Source organism: Lonchura striata, chromosome 15 (assembly GCF_050655825.1).
Source record: "Lonchura striata isolate lonStrDom1 chromosome 15, ASM5065582v1, whole genome shotgun sequence".
Classification (NCBI taxonomy): Eukaryota; Metazoa; Chordata; class Aves; order Passeriformes; family Estrildidae; genus Lonchura; species Lonchura striata.
Window position 1 is genome coordinate 8416624 of NC_140717.1, and position 19038 is coordinate 8435661.

General features: G+C 43.4%; 1 protein-coding gene across 2 annotated transcripts in view; it reads left to right on the forward strand.

The window, feature by feature from the left end:
- Positions 1–6403, forward strand: part of PI4KA (phosphatidylinositol 4-kinase alpha) — a 54263-nt gene extending 47860 nt beyond the window's left edge. For both annotated transcript variants that reach the window (XM_021549910.4, XM_021549911.4), the window contains exons 47-55: positions 129–199; positions 796–911; positions 1507–1611; positions 2059–2184; positions 2472–2592; positions 3242–3401; positions 4246–4335; positions 4536–4619; positions 5695–6403. In XM_021549910.4, the coding sequence (XP_021405585.1) occupies positions 129–199; positions 796–911; positions 1507–1611; positions 2059–2184; positions 2472–2592; positions 3242–3401; positions 4246–4335; positions 4536–4619; positions 5695–5746 (925 nt within the window). In that variant the 3' untranslated portion in view covers positions 5747–6403. The remainder of the gene's footprint in view (positions 1–128; positions 200–795; positions 912–1506; positions 1612–2058; positions 2185–2471; positions 2593–3241; positions 3402–4245; positions 4336–4535; positions 4620–5694) is intronic.
- The last annotated feature ends 12635 nt before the right edge of the window (positions 6404–19038 follow it).

Sequence of the window (19038 nt, forward strand, 5' to 3'; positions counted from 1 at the left end):
TGCTCTTGTTATATTTATTTATATATATATATGCTTGTTAAGTTAATTAATGACATTCAAGTATTTTTCTATCAATTTTTGTTTGGCTAATTGCACTCATCATCATCTTTGTTTCTACTGTAATTTAGTGCAGCAAAAGCACCCTATCTGGCCAAATTCAAAGTGAAACGATGCGGAGTCAGTGAGCTTGAAAAAGAAGGTGAGTAACTGTAATGTAATCATTGATGCTACTAATTAATAGTCAGCAATTCCTTTAAAACTCTCTGCTTTTAGTGACCTGTACCGCTGCATAAAAATCATTTCAATGTTGAGCTTTATATGCCATGGTTCAGCTGAGAAATTAAACTGGATCAAAGGAAGAGAGAATAAAATGCTGAAACTTAAATATTTTTTAAAGTCCCAAGAAGCAAACCCCACATAGGGCTCTTCAAGAAATGATAACAGTTACTTTAGATTAAAATAAAAATCACTGGCCTTTTCTGGGTTTTCAGACAGTAGCAAAATCCAGGTTTTGACAGATGTTCTCTCACAAGACCTTTTGTGGGAGTCTCCAGCTGACTAGCTCATGCAATGCAGGCATTTATGAGGTAAATCACGAACACTGGTTTGAGATGTTCTAATTCCAGTAGACAAAGGTGTAATTAGTAGGGTCCAGTAGACCTTATGGTAATTACCTTGTAAGGCAGTAGTGCACCTGCAGTGGAATGCTGTGGGTTTGAGGGCAGAGGGCTTGTCATGACAGAAAGTCACTAATTAAAGTCCATGCCTGGGTTTTGCTTGGTTCTCTTGTTGCAGGTCTGCGTTGTCGCTGTGACTCCATCGATGAAAGTGAAGAAGAGGATGAAGATGAGGACAGTCAGAAAACCTGCTGGCAGGCAGCAATCTTTAAAGTGGGCGATGACTGCAGACAGGTACAAAGCTGTCCAGTTTTGCCCTTAAAGGAGACATATTTGTAGGTGATAATGCATAAGAAGGAAATAATCTTAGCATAGAAATATTTTTCATTGGAACTTTGGTAATCTCCACTGGTTATGGACTGAGAGAGAGAACTGTGTTGTACCTCTAGAGAAATTTGGTTTGGAAATAAAAGCCATTCTATCAAGAGAGGTTTACCAAGCCTTAAATTTTTTTTTACAGAGTTTGTTTTTCAACTGAGCTATTGGTAATATAGCTTTAGTTCCTAAGGTGGGATATTGTACATTGAAGTTTGATTGATGAAGAGGGAATGCTGGTTATTATCCCTGAAGTTATTAATAGCCCTTTTATCAAAGGGTGATAGGCAGTTCATTCTTAGGTCAGCAGTTAAATCATCAGTGTTGCTTGCTGCCCACTCACACAGCATTTATCAGTTCCCTTTTTGATTTCCCCCATAGTGGCTGCACAAGCACACATCTGCACACCTACTTAAGTTAATGTGCACTTCAGAATTCTTCAGAACATGTTTATAATCAAGTTTATGACCTGTAACCCCTGTAATGTTTGTGCAATTTTTTTCTTGTCTGACAGGACATGTTAGCTTTGCAAATCATCGATCTCTTCAAGAACATATTTCAGCTGGTAGGCCTGGATCTTTTTGTGTTTCCATATAGAGTGGTGGCCACAGCTCCTGGGGTAAGTGGGCAATTGACTGTAGTGCTGTAGAAAATTCAAAAATACTTTCTTCCAGCACACATAAAAATTCCATTCTACAAGGAAATACTGCCCACATCACTTATGCCAAATATTTGGAGTACCAGCAATAGGAAGAGTCTTTCCTCTCCTGCTTCTTGCTTTTCTAAAGCTTTTTGCTCTGAAATTTTGCTGCTTGCAAATGTTTGTTGTTTGATTTCTGGGACTATGCCATGCAAAGCAGTGGAAAGTCACAGAGCTCGTCTTAGTTGCATGGAAATCCTAAAAGAGAGGATATAATTTTTTTTAATTAATAAACTAGAAATTCTGTATTTGGTGATTTATAGGCTTTTCCACATTTCCCAGATAATCTGTATGACTGCCAAGAGCCATGAACAAAATATATTTGGGAGCATGCTTTACAAACCCCTTTCTTTTCTTCCCCTCCAGTGTGGTGTTATTGAGTGCATTCCTGACTGCACGTCCCGTGACCAGCTGGGCAGGCAGACAGACTTTGGGATGTATGATTATTTTACAAGGCAATATGGAGATGAGTCTACCCTTGCATTCCAGAAGGTAAAATATCAACTGAGAAACATTCTACTTATAAGAAATAATGACAAATAATTGTCTATAATGCTGTATCTAGTTCCTGATGCTTATAATCCATTTTTAGCTATTAGTGAGTTAGCTAAAGAAGTAATTGCTGCTATAGATGTATGGAGAATGTTGTTGGACATTGCTTCAAACTAATCATGAATGGAAAAAAAGAAAAAAGCTTTATTTATCTGTCTCATCTCCTGATAGAAAGTTACTAAATTCTATAAGTTGTTCTGATTTGTTTTAATTTGTTGTTTGTACAGGCTCGCTATAATTTCATCCGCAGTATGGCTGCCTATAGTCTGCTCCTGTTTCTGCTCCAGATTAAAGACAGGCACAATGGCAACATCATGCTGGACAAACAGGGACACATCATTCATATTGGTCAGTCATATGCATCTCTGAATGTCACTTATTACCTTTGCTTTCTGCTCTTAAGTATTGCTGCTAGCAGACAATAAGCCATTTCCCCTTTGAGATCCATCTTTATACTGGTTTCACTGTTTGTAAACATACGTGGAAGGTTTCCATGCCTTCGTGCCAAGTGTTGTGTGTTTGTGTTGGCTGCTTCTGTGTAAATTTAGCTCTGCAAAGTTTAGTCAGGTTCAGGAAAGTATGTACACACATATGTATGGATGACACGTGTTTATGTACTCATGCATGGATACATGTGTGTATGTGTTTAATTATAGAAATGTGTCTTTGGATTCCTTTCATCACTGCAAGGGTATAAATTAAACTTGACAAGTAAATTTGTATAGTTGTGTAAGGCTGTAACCTTTGCTTTAGCTTTGCTTTTCTGGAACTGCACAAATATTTCAGCAGTTTATTTGATATCACCATTCTTACATCTGTTCTCATGTCATGGTGATGATGCTTTTGTTGGTATTCCTACACTTCACCAAAGCTTTTTTCCAGTTGGAGTTAAAATGTTTACATTAATACATGCAATCCACATCTTTTGCTTCTATCAGGTTTAATAGCACACAATTAACCAACAAAGCTTATGAGGCAATTTATCTTTTGTGCACAGATTTTGGATTCATGTTTGAAAGCTCACCTGGTGGAAACCTGGGCTGGGAGCCTGACATTAAACTGACTGATGAGATGGTGATGATAATGGGAGGGAAAATGGAGGCAACACCATTCAAATGGTTTATGGAGATGTGTGTCAGAGGCTATCTGGCAGTCAGGTAAGGTGTTCTTAGCTGCTCAAAGTGGAAGTTCTTGCATGCTCAAAACCAGATGAGAAGATAAATAACACATGTTAATTTGTAGGGAATCTGAGCCTGTTGACTATCCTGGTAGTCTTGCAAACTTTAAAACAATGTAATAATCCTGCTATTTTACAGTTTATCTTTGTGATATTTTTTATGTCCTTATATTTTAAAATTTTATATATTCAGTTTATAAAAGTGATGTTTCACAAATTTCCTCACACAATTTAATGGACTGTTAATACAATAAGAAACTACTGTCTTGGAATCAAGATCATTCTGGTTCCTTGAGGGGAAACAGTCTGGACAAAGTGCTTATGGCAAAGCAAATGTGTCACTGAAATAGCAGAGTAATAGCCTGGTAGTTAATAAATGTTCTGAGCAAGAGGACAGGAAAGAGAGGGGAAGATGGGCTGATGTACCAAAGAATTAATCAGAGTAATTAAGCTTAAAAGATAGTATGTTCCTGTGTGATGTTGCTGGTTTCAGCCTTTTGTACTATTTTGGTGCACTGCTTCACCTTTCCGATGCCAAAGAAATGTTGTTTGCTAAAGCATTACTTTGCATAATCCTTCTTGAGACTTCATCCTGTGGCATTCTGAGTATCTGACAGTCCAGCATAAAGGAGAGACATTTAATTAAAGTGACAGATTGCAAGCAATGGTCTAGCTTCACCAGCAAATGTAAGAGGATTATCTATGTTGATTTAATTACAGAAAAAGGTGGGAGCCAGCTCATTGAACTCCTTAGCTTGTCTGTTTTACCTACTAAGGCTGCAGGAGTTTGAATGCTTTGACATTTTTGTCCTCTTTTTCTCTAGGCCTTACATGGATGCTGTGGTCTCACTGGTTACACTGATGTTGGATACAGGGCTGCCCTGTTTCCGAGGGCAGACAATCAAGCTGTTGAAGTAAGTCAGCAATATGTATGAACTGGAAAATGTTTTTTATTAAAATGTTACATCATTTGTACCAAGTGGTTTCACAAGAAATAGGTAATTGCAGCAAGTGAAATCACACCTGGCTGAGCTTGTGCAAAGACACATTTGTACCACATTCTAAGGAAACTTCACTAATTTTCTCTTATTTGCTTGTGATTTTCTGCATGTAGACACAGGTTCAGCCCCAACATGACTGAAAGGGAGGCTGCAACTTTCATCATCAAGATCATCCAGAATTGTTTCCTCAGCAACAGGTTTGACTTCTATACGTGTTTTCTCCCTATGACTAAAGGAAGGCCATCAGGCTTTGAGCAGAGCTGAAAAGAAGAGTTTTATCAGTCAGATACCAAAAATTTTTGAGTCGATGATAGCGCAGGATAGCAGCTTTGTTTTTGAATGTGCTGCATCTCCTCTCTTTTGTGCTGGGAAGGAAGGCTTAAGTCCAGGATGGTCAAACAGCAAGGCTGGTTAGGCTGAAGAATAAATGTAACAGTTAAACATCTTAAGTGCATATCTTATTATGCTAGATAATACAGATTTTGTGGGATATATTGGAGAGTCTAATATAAACCCTTGTGTAGTTCCATATGGGGTCAGCTTGAGACCAGTGCCACTCACTGGCTCAGATACAGCCCTGCTGGAATGGATGTTCCAGTGCTTGCTAGTGCACCTGCTCAGAATCTTAAATTAATACTGGGGGGTGAAGGCAATGACACTGATGTGTGAATGGCCAGAACCAGCTTAGTTCTGACAAGTTCTGAGCTTCTCTGCCTGTGGCATGGTTAATCTGTGACCTGAATAAACTCTACCAACGGATAATTGAGTTATCTGTAACAAGCTGAGATTTGTTTGCTCAGTCACTCATTAGAGATGCTGCTGTTAATGATGTTATTTCTCCTGCATTTTTATTTTGATTATTAGCATTCTCCTTAATTAAGATTACTTTTATTTCCACATAATCCTGTCTCCATGCAGCCCTGATGATCTTGCTTCATTCATTATGCATTTCCTTCTCCTAAAACAAACTGCAAGTGCCATGTGACATGGCTTATCCAAAGACAGGATCCAAGCTGCTGATGCTGTTGCCACACTGGGAAGTGTGGAAATACTTTTTTAAATTAGTTTAAACAAGAGCAGGATGTTTTGTGCTGTCCATAACAGTTACTGGGCCTTCACAATGCCTTCAAAGAATGGAAAGCTAGTTTTGATTAGCAGCTGAGTTCCTTCACCCATGTTTTGTCTTTGTGGGATCCTGATGAATGTTTATTGACAATGGGCGCAGTGTTTTTTTAAACTTTTCCTTACCTCTGGTTTGCTTTTTTTCTCTAGGAGTAGAACATATGACATGATCCAGTACTACCAGAATGACATCCCCTACTAGACACTAGAGATCCACTGCCGAAGTGAAACGTGCAACCCCGTACCCTCACTCCAAACTTGTGACAAACAGGAGATGCTCTGTCACACCTCGCTATCTTCCACCCTCTGTGTATGTGTGTGTACGTGTTGGGTACATGTTTCCTGACCATTGCAACAATCAGTTCTGATTCATTCCTCTCTCTGTACCAGGTTATGCATATTACTGTTTTTCCCTGGAGTTTTGGAGTTGGGTTGCAATCACAATAAAAATTGTATTACAGTTGTAAATGTGTGAAAGTGGTAAAGCTTGAGGATTTTGATAATTTTTCATGCAATGCAAGGATATTATAGTATCTTAAAAAAGTAAATGAAACCCTTTCCTGCACAATCGCACAAAATGCCATGGAAGGGAAGGGTATGGATTTCTCTTTGGAAACAGAAATGTTAACTTGTTCCAATTTTACTCTAGAAAAAGCTTGATAATCATCCAAGGTGGTGATGTCTGTGTAGCTGTGTTCATATTTTGCACTGTACATGGTCCCTGCTACATGGTCAGTATTTCATATGTACATGAAGAATGTATTTTTTCCGTTTGTGTGTTTTAAAAAGAGACTCTACTGAAGATATATTTAATCTATAAAATGTAATAAAAGACTTTAGACTTTGTGTCTGTTGCAAATGTTTTGCCCTGTGTTATTTTTAGTGTATATACATCACTCTGCACACTTGTGTACTGTTCATTATATTATGCCCTTTTTTTCTAAAAGAGAAATCTAATTTCTTCTTCAGCTGGTTGTCCATCTCAAGTGACATTTTTTATTCATAAAATAAATGTTTAGTGCAAGAGCTGGAATATAGGACCAAGGTAAAGCAATCCAGTGTTGCTGACTAAGGGCCTCTATCCCGGGGTGGGACATAGGTCTTTTGGGGGTTTTTTCCATATGCACATGCTTGTCCTTCGATGTGGGCTCTTCAACACAGGGGCTGTTCCCTCTTTAGGGGATTTTTTCATCTCTTGAGGGGGATTTTTCCCTTCTGGGTGCTTTTCCCGCGTGTCCGTGGTGCCCTCAGGGGCGGAAGGGGGTGCGAGGCCTGGGCAGGGCCCCGGGGCGCCCCCTAGCGGCCCCGCCGCTGCGGCGAGCGCGAGCCTCAGCCCTGAGGGACACCGAGCCATGAGGGACACCGAGAGCCATGAGGGACACCGAGAGCCCTGAGGGACACCGAGCCATGAGGGACACCGAGCCCCGAGGGACACCGAGAGCCATGAGGGACACCGAGCCATGAGGGACACCGAGAGCCATGAGGGACACCGAGAGCCATGAGGGACACCGACCCTTGAGAGACACCGAGCCCCGAGGGACACCCAGAGCCCTGAGGGACACCGATCCCTGAGGGACACCGAGAGCCATGAGGGACACCGAGCCTTGAGAGACACCGAGCACTGAGGGACACCGAGCGCCATGAGGGACACCGAGCCATGAGGGACACCGAGAGCCATGAGGGACACCGAGCCATGAGGGACACCCAGCCCCGAGGGGCGAGGGCGACGCGGGGTATGGCCCCGCGGGCTGAGGGGGACACAACCCCCAGGGGTGAAGGGTGGGAGCGTCGTGAGGGAGAAGGAGCCCTGAGGGCTGAAGGCGACGCGACACACGGTCCCCAAGCACAAAGGGTGAGCGGGTCACGGCTCAGCGCCCCGGGGCGGCTCCGCGCTGAGGGGCGGGGGTATCGTGAGGGAGACCCAGCCCTGGGGCGGGGCCTTGCCGCGAGGTGGGCCCGGCCCTGAGGCGGGGCTCTGCCCTGGGGTGGGCGCAGCCCTGAGGTGGGGATTTATGGTGTGAGGAGCGCCCAGCCCCATTGACCTGGGGGTGACGCTTCTGGGACTGCAGAGCGGCATAGTTTGGGGCTGTAGCTGCCCAGGCCGAAGGGTTCCTGAGAAGCTGGGCTGCTGTGGCAGGTCAGGGTGGTCTCTGAAGGGGTGGTAGGTCGATGATATGGCTGTGCCCATGCCTTCCCCTTGTTAGTGTGCATTTCTGAGCTCCTCCAAGTCAGCTTTTAGACTCCCGGCATGTCCCTGGGGCTCGGGCAGCAGGAGCTGCTCGGGGGGACCTCCTCAGCCTGAAGCCAGGGTGACAGGAGGTCCCTGCAGAGAAGGGAGTGTCACTGAGCTCACAGAGCTCAGGGAGCCTCAGAGGGGGCAGCCAGGGCAGCGTGTTTTGGCTCTGCCTTCAGGGTGGGTCTTGTGCATGCTGCAGTGGAGGGCCTGTCCCTTTTCCTTTGTGAGCTGCATTTGAAATTTACACCTGCTTTTGCTATAGGTGTTAAAGTGGGTCTTGCCTGTACGGTAGGTGGCTCACAGCAAAGTGGGCTCTGAGCCCCTTCTCTCATTATGGGAAGGTGCCACTGGCTTTCCAAAAAGGTTTGGAGGCTCATGAGGGAGAAGTAGTATGCAAGAACTGCTATAATTATTGATTTAATTCAGATTTATTATATAACCAACTGGGACATGGAGTAATTTTGGTGCTCTGTGCCTGCGGCTACTTGAACCTATTTAGGCTCCATAGGAAAGGAGCTGACTGACACTACAAATGTGGTAAACTTCCTCACACCTTTCTTTAATGAGCTGCAGGTGGAGAGAGGAGATGTGAAGGCTTCTTCTCAGGGGAGGTGGTGAGGAGTTCTAATATTTTGTTAATTCAAGTCAGTGCTTATGTGTGTGTGCTTTCCTGCACCTCAAAATAAATGTACCATGTTAAAAATATCTAGGGCTAGAAGTGAGCAATTAGCTGGTGAATAACTATTAGAAATAATAAATGGAGCGCTGGTAATCAGAAAGTCACTCCTAGTTGCAAATCTCAAACCACATAGCAATTTGTGTGTATTCTAGCATAGAATGCCCAGAATTTGCTGGAATACAATTAAGGACATCCAGGCTTTTGTATCAGGAAGTGAATAAGTTTGGGTGTTCTTCACAATGCTTGTTTCAGTCAGGCTCTCTGGAGAGCTGATGTGGTCTTAGTTTCTTCTCTCAAGTTTGTTCAGAGAAATGAAAGCAGCTGAAGTCAGTTGAGTGTAGTTACTGTAAGAACAAGCTTGTTTGCAGTATGGTCCTAAAAACTCAAATGGCTGCATTTAGATATCATGGATGCATCGTTTTGTACTGCTATAAATCTTGCAGAATGTTGTGTGTGTGTTAAATCTCCACGTTAGCAGAAATTATAGGCTCCTTTGACTTCTGTTCTCACTGCAGTGTCGGGTACACACCTGACATCCACAGATTTTGTTTTCTCAAGTTGACTGTGCCTTCTTCCCTTCCCCTCCCCTCAGAATTCCTTCCTGCAGCACAGACATGGAAGAAAATGAGTGTCCACTGAGATATGGAGGGGATTTGGCTGTTTACATTTAATCATGCAAGGCAGTACCCTGAAGATTCCTCCTCAATGGGTTGTGTACTGTATCTTCCTCCAGGGAGACTGAGGAGGCGAGAATACTGAGACACCCCACAATACTGCAGGTGCTACCGAGATACTGAATCAGTGCAGCTGGAGACACCACAGACTTTCCTCACCTTCATCCTCCCACCAGGGAAAGATACATCCTTGAAACATGGAGGCTGGCAGGACTTGCAGAAGTTACTCAGGTAATTAAAACAGATAGAATTAAGACCTACGTGAAGGTATTGTTAAGGATTTTGTCTCTGAATTTTATGCCAGAATATGTCCTGATGCCTGTGCAGCCTTACACACACAAAAAAAAAAAAAAAAAAGGGCGGGGGGAACCTGCTCATTAAAAAATTATTTAAAATCTAGGGGAAGATGCTCCTTTGGTTTCTTCAGTCTCAGAAATTCCCAGTCATGGTGAGAGACAGACTTCTTGGGCAATACCCACTGCAGTTCTTTCTGCGTTGGCCGTGCATATAAAGAGCCTTTAAGAAAGGAGCAAAATTTATGGTGATTCATTTGCATCTGATGGACCCGGGGTTCAGAGCTACTGGTAACTTGATCAGCACTATTCAAATGCTAATCTCATTATGTGTGTTAGAGACTGAAGCTCAGCAATCCACCTCCGTTAGCACAACGTGCCTGTGTGATGGTCTGGCTGGTACACAGGGTCGCGGTACCCCTGCAGGCACCCAGCACATGCTGCACAGCATCAGGGCTGATGTGGGCAGGGAATGGGAGCTCAGTGGAGGAGCCAATGGAATGCATCAACACAGGAAGAGGAGCTACCGTTTTTTTTGGAAAAATGCTGGAGAGGGGGAAAGGGATTGTGGCCAATGGAATAGTTTGGATGAGACTTTTCTCTTTTTTTCCTTTGTGTCATAAATATGTCCATCCTTTCCCTTTGCTTCCACATGCTATCAAAAAAAAAAAAACCACCCCAACACCAACAACCCCCCCAAAAAAATCCAAAACCAAAAAACACCAAAAAAATAACCAAAGAAAACCAACCCCCACCAAAACAAACAAAAAAAACCCCAAAAAACCCCCAAAACCATAGCCGCAAACAAATAATTTGTCCTGAATGTACATACAGCTTCACGCATGACCGATTCTTTGACTTTTTGAAAAATATTTTGCCTGTGCTCTGTGCTGTTTGGTGTCAAGACCTGACAGTTTTGTTAGTTCCATGCAGCAAGGACTAAAATCTGCTGAAATGACAGTGTGCACAAGGGATCCTTTCTAGATAGAGGCTCTCTGATAGAACCTTGTTACTGACATGTGCAGAGGATGCAATGGACGTCTGCCTCACACTGTTACTTACAGTTTGTGGGTTGGTTTGTTTGAGTTTTTTGGTACCTCATCTGTTTCCATAACGATTCTGCATTTGGGAGGCCACAGGGGTTATACTCCCGAAGAAGCAAGATTTGTAAGGTAACGTGGTATTATTAGATAAGCTACTTTAGCTGGCAGGAGCGGATGAGCTCTGGTAACGTGCAGCCCGGGCAGCAGCTGGTTTAGTAACTACCACAGCCTCCCCAGAAGAACTGGATTTCTGCTGGGCCTTTGACACTGTAGCAGCCCTGTGTCTAAAGCCCTTTAGTTATAGGCGATGGCTTTGTGTTTATTTCTGGTACAATATCAGTAGTCTAATAGCAGTGATAGTGTTGCTGTGAGTCATGTTACTCTAACACAGACCTCTCCAGGATCAGCAGCGCCACGGGGAGCCTCAGTGCTTACTGTGGCAGTCAGGAACATTCCAGGTGGCTCTGCTGTCTGACAGGGGAAGAGCAGAACGGGAGGATGACACAGTGACACAGATAAGTAATCACAGTAATCACACAGGCAAACAATGAAGGCTGGCAGTTCACTGAAGGGAGAGGTTACCTACCTGACTGTATTCAGGTATCTCTTCCCAAGGAAAGCATGGTAGCCAAAAGGGGAAGGGAACTGGAAGTTCTAAAAATGAGTGTCCAAACTGCTACATACCCTGATGTTCAACATACACCTTTTGGAATTAAAAAGGTGTATGTTGAAACCTTCATGGGTAACAGGCACAGTTAGGATTGTGTCTTGGTCTGTTCTTAAGCAAGTAGTCCCAGCTTTGCAGTGACAAGTCTGACAAAATAAATTGTGCTCTGCTGTTAGAGAGGAGAAAATGTTTGAATTGTAGCAAATCTAGGAAACAATTCTAGCCATATGTATTGATTAGGAGTGAATAAGTAGAGTGGTAACTTCTATCCCGAAGTAAGAAGGGAAGAGTCATGGAATTCCATCCTTTTAGAGGTATAGGAGCAGTATCTCACAGAAGAATTTGACTCTAGATAACAAAAATAAGAGGTAAAGTAATATATTACTCTCATGCAGTTCTCTTCCCCTGTGCAAGTTACATTTTGACTGCCACATCTCAAAATTTTTAAGATGTTTGCTGTTAGCACACAGGTGAAACCTGTATGTGTGCATCCTGGCATGCACACCTGCAAACCATTCCCCTGCTGAGGACTTCACAGGACTCTGGAGCACAGACCAAATAACTTTGCAGTACCTGACCTCACTGCACAGAGGATCCTGTACATACTGCAAAGTTATTTCTTGAGCAGGACAATGCCGAGTCTGTGTGGTAGCTGACTGGACATGAGTGAGTGATCTAATAAAGATACTTATGGGTGTTGTGCTTAAAATAACTTTACCAAAACAGCTGTATTAACCTAAGTAAGTAGAAAATCACATTATGTTCTGGCATTTGGAGTCAGAAACTTCAGTCTTGGTGCCAGGCTTGGCTGCCTGCACCAGCTTGAACAGAAAGGGCTAAGGGTAGGGTCAGGATTTTTGGAATTGTGAGGAGTGGCTAAAGAATTTTGCCTGATACTATTGGTTGTACAGTAATTGAACCTTCTAGAATACCTGATGTCTTACCACCTTGATTGAAACTGTTTCTGTGCAGTTTTCAGAGGCCTGCTGCCCCCTGAAGGGATTCCTGGCTCCCCAAATCTTGGACTAGTCAGATTTCCTGTTTTCCTTTGGAGACAGGAGTTACCTATCACTTAGATGAGGTGGGCTAGGTGGAAGTGAAGAGCAAGCTGCCTCCCATGGATGCAAAGGAAGAATCCTAGCAGTGCCAGTTGCAAGGGGTATATGCTGCTTTTTCTGCCTCAGATTGAGATGAAAAAACTGGGCAAGAGCTTTGCGAGGTGTGGGAGTTAACCTGAAAATCAGTTGTCTCAGCAGCCCTGGTGGGTGGCAGTGCTTTGCAAACCTTTAGGGCTTAGGCAGTCAGACCCAGATGCTGAAGTCAGGGCCCGGCTCTAGCGAGGGCCTCTGATGGGCAGGTGAAGCTGAATGGCGCTGACTGCAGTCCGTCCTTAGCGAGACCCCGCTCACGGTCCCGGCCTCGCTCCCTGCAGGCTCGCAGCTCTGCGGGCTGGGCGGCAGAGGGCACTCCAAAACAAGCCTCCATGCCTGGGGCACAGGACAGAGCAACCGAGCAGGCAGGCACAAATCTGCCGTTCCTGTAAAGCGGGCAAGTCTGGCAGGGAAAACCTTGCTGTGACCTTTACTTGTGACATATCTGTCACGGCACGCACTGAGTGCTAGACCTAGCGAGTACCTGAATATCAGATATGAAATTGCTCAAGAGCCTCGCTGTTTGTATTCCAGCATTTTCTGCTGGGGAGGTTTTTGACCTTCCAAGGGACAAAAAAGAAATGTGTTTTGCTGGCTCTGCATTGTTGTGTCAGGTGATGCCTTTAAATATATGGGTGTCCTCTGGTATCGCAAGCATGCAGAAATCCATAGTGCATTTACCAAAAACCCAGAGGTTTATTGCGGTAGCTTTCCTCATTGTTATCACACTGTATTGGATGAGCAGGAGCTGTAATCAGTTCCAGAGGTGGCTATGTTTCTGTGTTGCTGTGCATGCAAGTTTTTGGAAAGCTTCTTTGGGGTGGAAGGTACTCTATATGCAGGCTCTGATGTAAATTATCTGTTATTTTTAGGTTTGTGTACTTACTAAAAATTAAAACCTGCCCCACATAACAATAGCTGAACATTCTCTCTTACCTTTGAGAAACTTGCCTTGGGCTTCACCTTCATGGTACACTTAATGAGTAGATAGCACAATGAAGTCTTCAAGCTTCATAGAATAAGTGGAACACAGGTGATAGGATGGGGGAAGAAAACAGATCCAAGAGAAGAAAACACTTTGGTACAGCTATAAAGAGTTAATTGGTTTTGGATAATTCCTGTGGTCATTTTGAGTCCAGGCAAGTAGTAGTTAAAACTTTTCCCTATGCTGTCTGTGACCAAGGTGGGATGGGGTGTGTGGAATCCTCTGCCATGAAGATAGAACTCATCTGTGCTGTTACCAGGCTTAAAATTCAGTGTCTCAGGATAGATCTCAAAAGAAACCAGGGTTCTCAAAAGTGCATTCTCCCTCTTACTCCCTCTTATCCCTTGTACATGTAAACTGGGATTTGAATGACATTGTTTTTAGCATCAAGCCTGGCCTTTAGGCTGCAACTCTGGGCAATAAAGCAAGAAGCAAATCCAGCTTGTAGCTATGGTTGTGTCACAGATCAGAGCTCAGAGGAACACATAAATATACAGTAATTTCAAGCTCATTAGCTTGCAGGCAGAAAAACTAGATCAGAGAGAAGGATTAAGCCCTAGGTAAGAAGACAAACATTTCAAGGAAGCACTTTAGCTGGATCCATGATGAAACCTCAGATAGACCACAGGAACCTGAAAAACCACTTCATTTCCAGGACAGTGCTGAAATTGGCAATTTTTTCTTGCCTCTCTGCTGACACTGTGATCCTTCTTCCAATTTGAACAGTTTTCTTTCCTTTGAGATGCAGCTCTTATCAGCTGTGGGACAAGTGACTCAGTGCAGGGCCTGAGGTTATGGGAACTCAGGGGCTGATGGTGTGTCTGCTCCTACTCATCAGCTGAGCCTGAAAACCAATCCTGTTTGTATTCCTGCTTTTCTTAGCTGAAAGGTTAAACTCCTAAGCTTAAATTTCACTGAATTAAAATGAGATTAGTTTTAAGAGCAATTACATCAGTTCCTAGCTTCACCAAGGAGAAGGAACTTATGTTGCCAGAACTCTCACACAGAATATATGGTGGGTCACATCCCTTTGAAATTTTAGAAATGCTTGAAGTGAAACCTAAGGCACGTGATCTCTTGCAAAAGATGTTCTGTGACTTTGGGAGCTGCTTCAGCTGCTCTGTTCTTGAGCTTGCTGTACAGTACGACATAAATTTGGAACCCAAAAAATCAGCTCTCAAATTAGAAATTGAAATGGGAGACCTTTTTTCTCTTGTATCTATTACTAGGATTTTTGAGCATTATTACAATGCAGGCAAAAGGGACATTTCCAGAGATGCAACTTCTATACTGAAAATTACTTTTGAATATAAAGCATATTCACAACTGAATTTGCTGCTGACTGCTGTCCCTCAAAGTTACTGTGGCTTGCCCTTTCCCCAGGAGATTGTCTTCTAGTTGTGTAGAAGTGATGCAAAGTTTGCCCTTTACTTTATTTGGGAGCCTTTGCAAAAAGCTCTCCTCTAGGTGCGAATGGCTTTTACTGAAATGGTGGAGCTGTTCTGCCTTTGAAAAAGGTGGTGCACTTTGAAAGACATTTACCAGACCTGCAATTGCATTGCTCTCTGTGGGGGTTTGTGAAGTGGAGGTAGGTACAAATTGTCACCACTAGATGACACCATGACTCTGGCAACAAGGTCCAGGTGAACAGGCCATTTTGCCTGTTTTGGAGGGTTTGTTACAAACCCAGAACACGGGCTGGATCTACGAACTTTTCTGTGAACTGGAGTCAACTTTTCCCTGCAAGCTGAGGTTTGAGCAGAATGGGCTCTGTTCCAGATGACAGAGTGGGATTTATGATTTGGAGTGGAAAGTATATGAACATTTGACTTGCAACCAGGCTGATCTTGGCCATGGTTATGCTTGGTGGACCTGTGTGTATTTGAAACAAAAGCTCAGAGCAAGGTTTGGGCAACAGGAGCCTCCTTGAGCCAAAACCAGATGGGGTTTGCCCATCCCTGTGCAGAACTGCTCTAAGAAGGTTTCATATGACTTCACTGCTTACCCCAAGTGGATCTGGGTATGAACTCTTGAACAGTATCCAGACCTGGTCAGCAATAGCCCCACTTCTCTTTTAACCCAATTTCTCTGTGGCTCTGGAAGGTAACCGAAGAGCTGCCAAGGAGCTGCCATGCTCACACACATTGCCATGCTGCTGCCATACCTGGCTTAACCGTCACCACATTGTAATGGTGGCTCAGCCACTATTTGGGCAGCCTTCTTTCCAGGAGCATGTGGCTTTCTCCCTGGGTCATCTTTCTGGGCTCTCACCCTAAATTGCACAGGGTCTAGCAGGTAAATCTCTGCAGCTGGTCATTGAGCTGTGGCTCTTGCTTGCTACCTCATTCTCTATTTTGGCAGAGGAAATGCTTTTTTGTTCCACAGCCTGAAAAAATTTCATTCTGCTGTAATTACTTCTATGTACACCTACTCAGGTTATCCTTCTGTTGCTCTTTTTTATCCTTTTCCATGAGACTCAGAGTATGTTCACATGAAGCATGTTAATAAATCAACCTGCTTATCTTATGCTCTTGTAAAGGGCATTTCTGCATACTGAAATTTGGCAACTATCATGCAATTATGTGGTTCCAAGGATAGATTGAGAGAACTGATCATCTAAGAGAGATTTGTATAATGCTTTGTCTCCTTCTTTGAAATTCATGCTTTTCCACTATCACTTCAGGACAATCCTCACATGCAAACTTGTTAAATACAGTATAGGAAGGAGTCAGCAAGATTCTCAGGGCATTTACCTAATGAGCACATTGTGTGCAAGCTACCCCTAAATCCCAGTTGTCATTGTGTCTCTCACTAGTCCTGGCCTAGAGGTGTCCCAGCAGTTTGAGAGATGGGTGGTCTTGTGGGTCCCAGTAGTGCTTGTCCATTTGGATTCTGTTTTAGTAAACTTGTGGTGCATAGACGTTTCCTTATTTGCTTCATAAAATTATTTTCTCACAAAATGCTCACACAGCTAGCTCAAACAAACTAACTGTGTTAATAAGGTTGTCTTATGCTAATTTATTATGTGTGTAGAAAACATTTTCAAAATACCATTTGTTAAAGCTTCATTATTATTGTAAGGTTAAGCATCACAGAAAATTCTACTCCAAATGGTTTTGTTTTTTTTTTTTTTTTTTTTTATAGACAGAATAGTGGAGTGTTTACCTTGAATTATCCCAGATCTTTGCTGTGATTGGGATATATTTTTTATGGTTATCAGTTTTTAGGGAAGGCTGGAATTAAGATTTTTGGTGCTTGATGATACTGTCTTTTGATATATTCACTGATGCAGTCAGAGAATTCTAAAGGTTTTGCCAAGCCTTAGCATTTCATCTGAAGGACTCTCAGGCCCCTAGCATTGCTTCTGTTTGTTGTGCCTGCTGGGATGCCAATAGGGAAGGATTTTCATCTTCTCTTCCACAGCTGGGAAACCAGAGGCCTAAAAAGTCTTGAGTCAATGATGCAGACTCCTACATGCCCAGCTGTATCTCAAGAGCTGCTGGTCCTGTCTCGAAGGGTTTCAAAGCTGAAGAGCATAAGCAAGGTACTGAAGCTTTTCCTAAACTTTAATCAAAAGGTTGTGTGGTCATTCAGTGGGTCCCCAGCCAGAGTAGTCAGTAGGTAATGGCTATGTCAGTTGGACAAACTTTCCTGCTTCTTCATGGGATGAGAGTGTAACCACAGAGAATGAAGAAGTAGGCACAGCTTGAAGTACTGCCTGTAGAAAAGAAGCTCCATCAAAAGCTGTCACTCTCCCATTTGGTTTTTCTTTCTGTCTCTCATTCTTTTATCTTCCTGTCTGGCCATTTGTGTTGCCTGCCTGTTTGTTTGTTGGCTGAGTGCTTGCTGAATTATTTACCAACCCGACTGAATTAAACAGCAGCAAAAGCAGGCGAGTGAATCCCACCTGAGACTCTTTCAGCAGGAGGGAGGGTTGAGAAGTGGGGTGTGAATATGTGGGTGTTGATACATAGTGCTTAATTAAATGTACCAGGAAAAACCTTGTGGGAGGAGAAACTCCTCTATTGCCCTGAGACAGGGCTGAAGGGAGCTGAGCACATGGCTGACACACCAGCTCAGGTGGCAGTGTGCCCCACCTCTGACCTGGGTGGGGCTCCTGCCTCTGGGAGTTGCCTTCAGCCCTTGCCAGTGTCATTTCATCGTGCTGGGATGTGGCAGGGCTGTCAAGCATCCATTCCCCTTCACTGCATCAGTTGCGTTGTTTGTGATGGTTGTTGTGCTGTGTGGGGTTAATTGGGTTAATGAGCGCATTGTACATTATTAGACGCTGAATTGACAATTATGCTAATTATTATATCTTCCAAAGTGCCACATTACTAAGGATGTTTAAAAGGACGGGGGTTCTTACACTATGCACACTAAATCAGACCTAAGTACCTGGACTCACTTTACCAAATGGAAGTGTTCTGTGTGTTTGACGTCAGGAAATACATCCTGGTTGGTATATTCCTTGTAGCAAGACTGTGCAGGCTTAACACACAATCCTTAGCTCATGCAATTCCTTGCCTGACTACGTGTCTCAGCTGTTTAGTCCTACAGATGGGGAAAATGAGACATAGATCTTTCTGTGACATACCAGATCTGAGTACTGTCTCACTAAAGTGTGCATGCTCTGGTGTGGTTGTTTGCTCCAAGCCAGTGCCCCATAGTGGACACAGCCTTTTGACTCTGAAACGTGCTCTCATGACAGTTCTTCACAGCACAGCAGTTGGGTTCAGATGCCAGAGATCTTTCCATGGCTCTGTTCTTCCTATCAAGTTCTGTTTGTGCTGAAAAGCAGCCATCTTCCCAGAGGTCACTATTTGTCGAGGTGAAGAAGCAGATTGCAATTTGTAGATATGCTGATTTGGACTGCTCTCTAGGTTGCATCGCTTTGTCATGCAACTGTTACTGTCATGCCACTGTATTAAGGCCGTCCTGACTATTCCTACTGTACAGTTGTCCCAGTAAAAACAACCCAAGGATATGTTTGTGCCCTAAAACTAGCTATGGAACATTATTTCTGGATACTGAGCAATTGCAAATTATAAAGCAGTATTGAGCTTGAATAGAGTTGTTGTCCCTGCTTCCATGGGCTCACATGTAATATTCACCAGAATTACTGCTGGCTTCAGTGGGAGCAGATCTAAAGCTGAAAATGGGGGAATGCCCCAGTGTGCTCCAAGGCATCTTTAACACTGATCCAACAGGTATCTGTTCAAAGCAGTACAGTACCAGTATGTGGGCTGCACAACCTTTCCAAAGTCTGGTTGGTATCTGGTGGCTCACCTGTGCAGGATGCCATGGCTGCAATGCCTCTGTTTACTCCTTAGGTATAGGCATACTTATTTAGAGTAATTATGAACTGGGAATGAATGTAAACTGAAGAAATTATGACATCTGAGGCTTAAACAAGAGCTTTTAAATCTATAGATTTCTCTCTTTCAAGAAAGTGTTCATCTCTCCCAGTTTAGCAGGGAAATCATCTGTCCATGAATTGCCTTGTGAAGCTGGGAGTACTTTTGTACATGTACAGTACAGAGCACCTTTGACTAAAGCCAGCTAATTGAAAACTAGTCCCCATCAGCTCTTTTTTGCTCATATGGATGTACATGCTTGGGTATGTTAGGAGAGATTTAGCCCCTCTAAGCAGCCTGCTTGCATTTACATCTCCTGGACTTCTGACTACGTAAAGTACCTCTTCCTTTCCAGAATGTGGCATTTCAGCAGAGGCAACCAATGCAGACTAGTCCTTATTGTCTATAG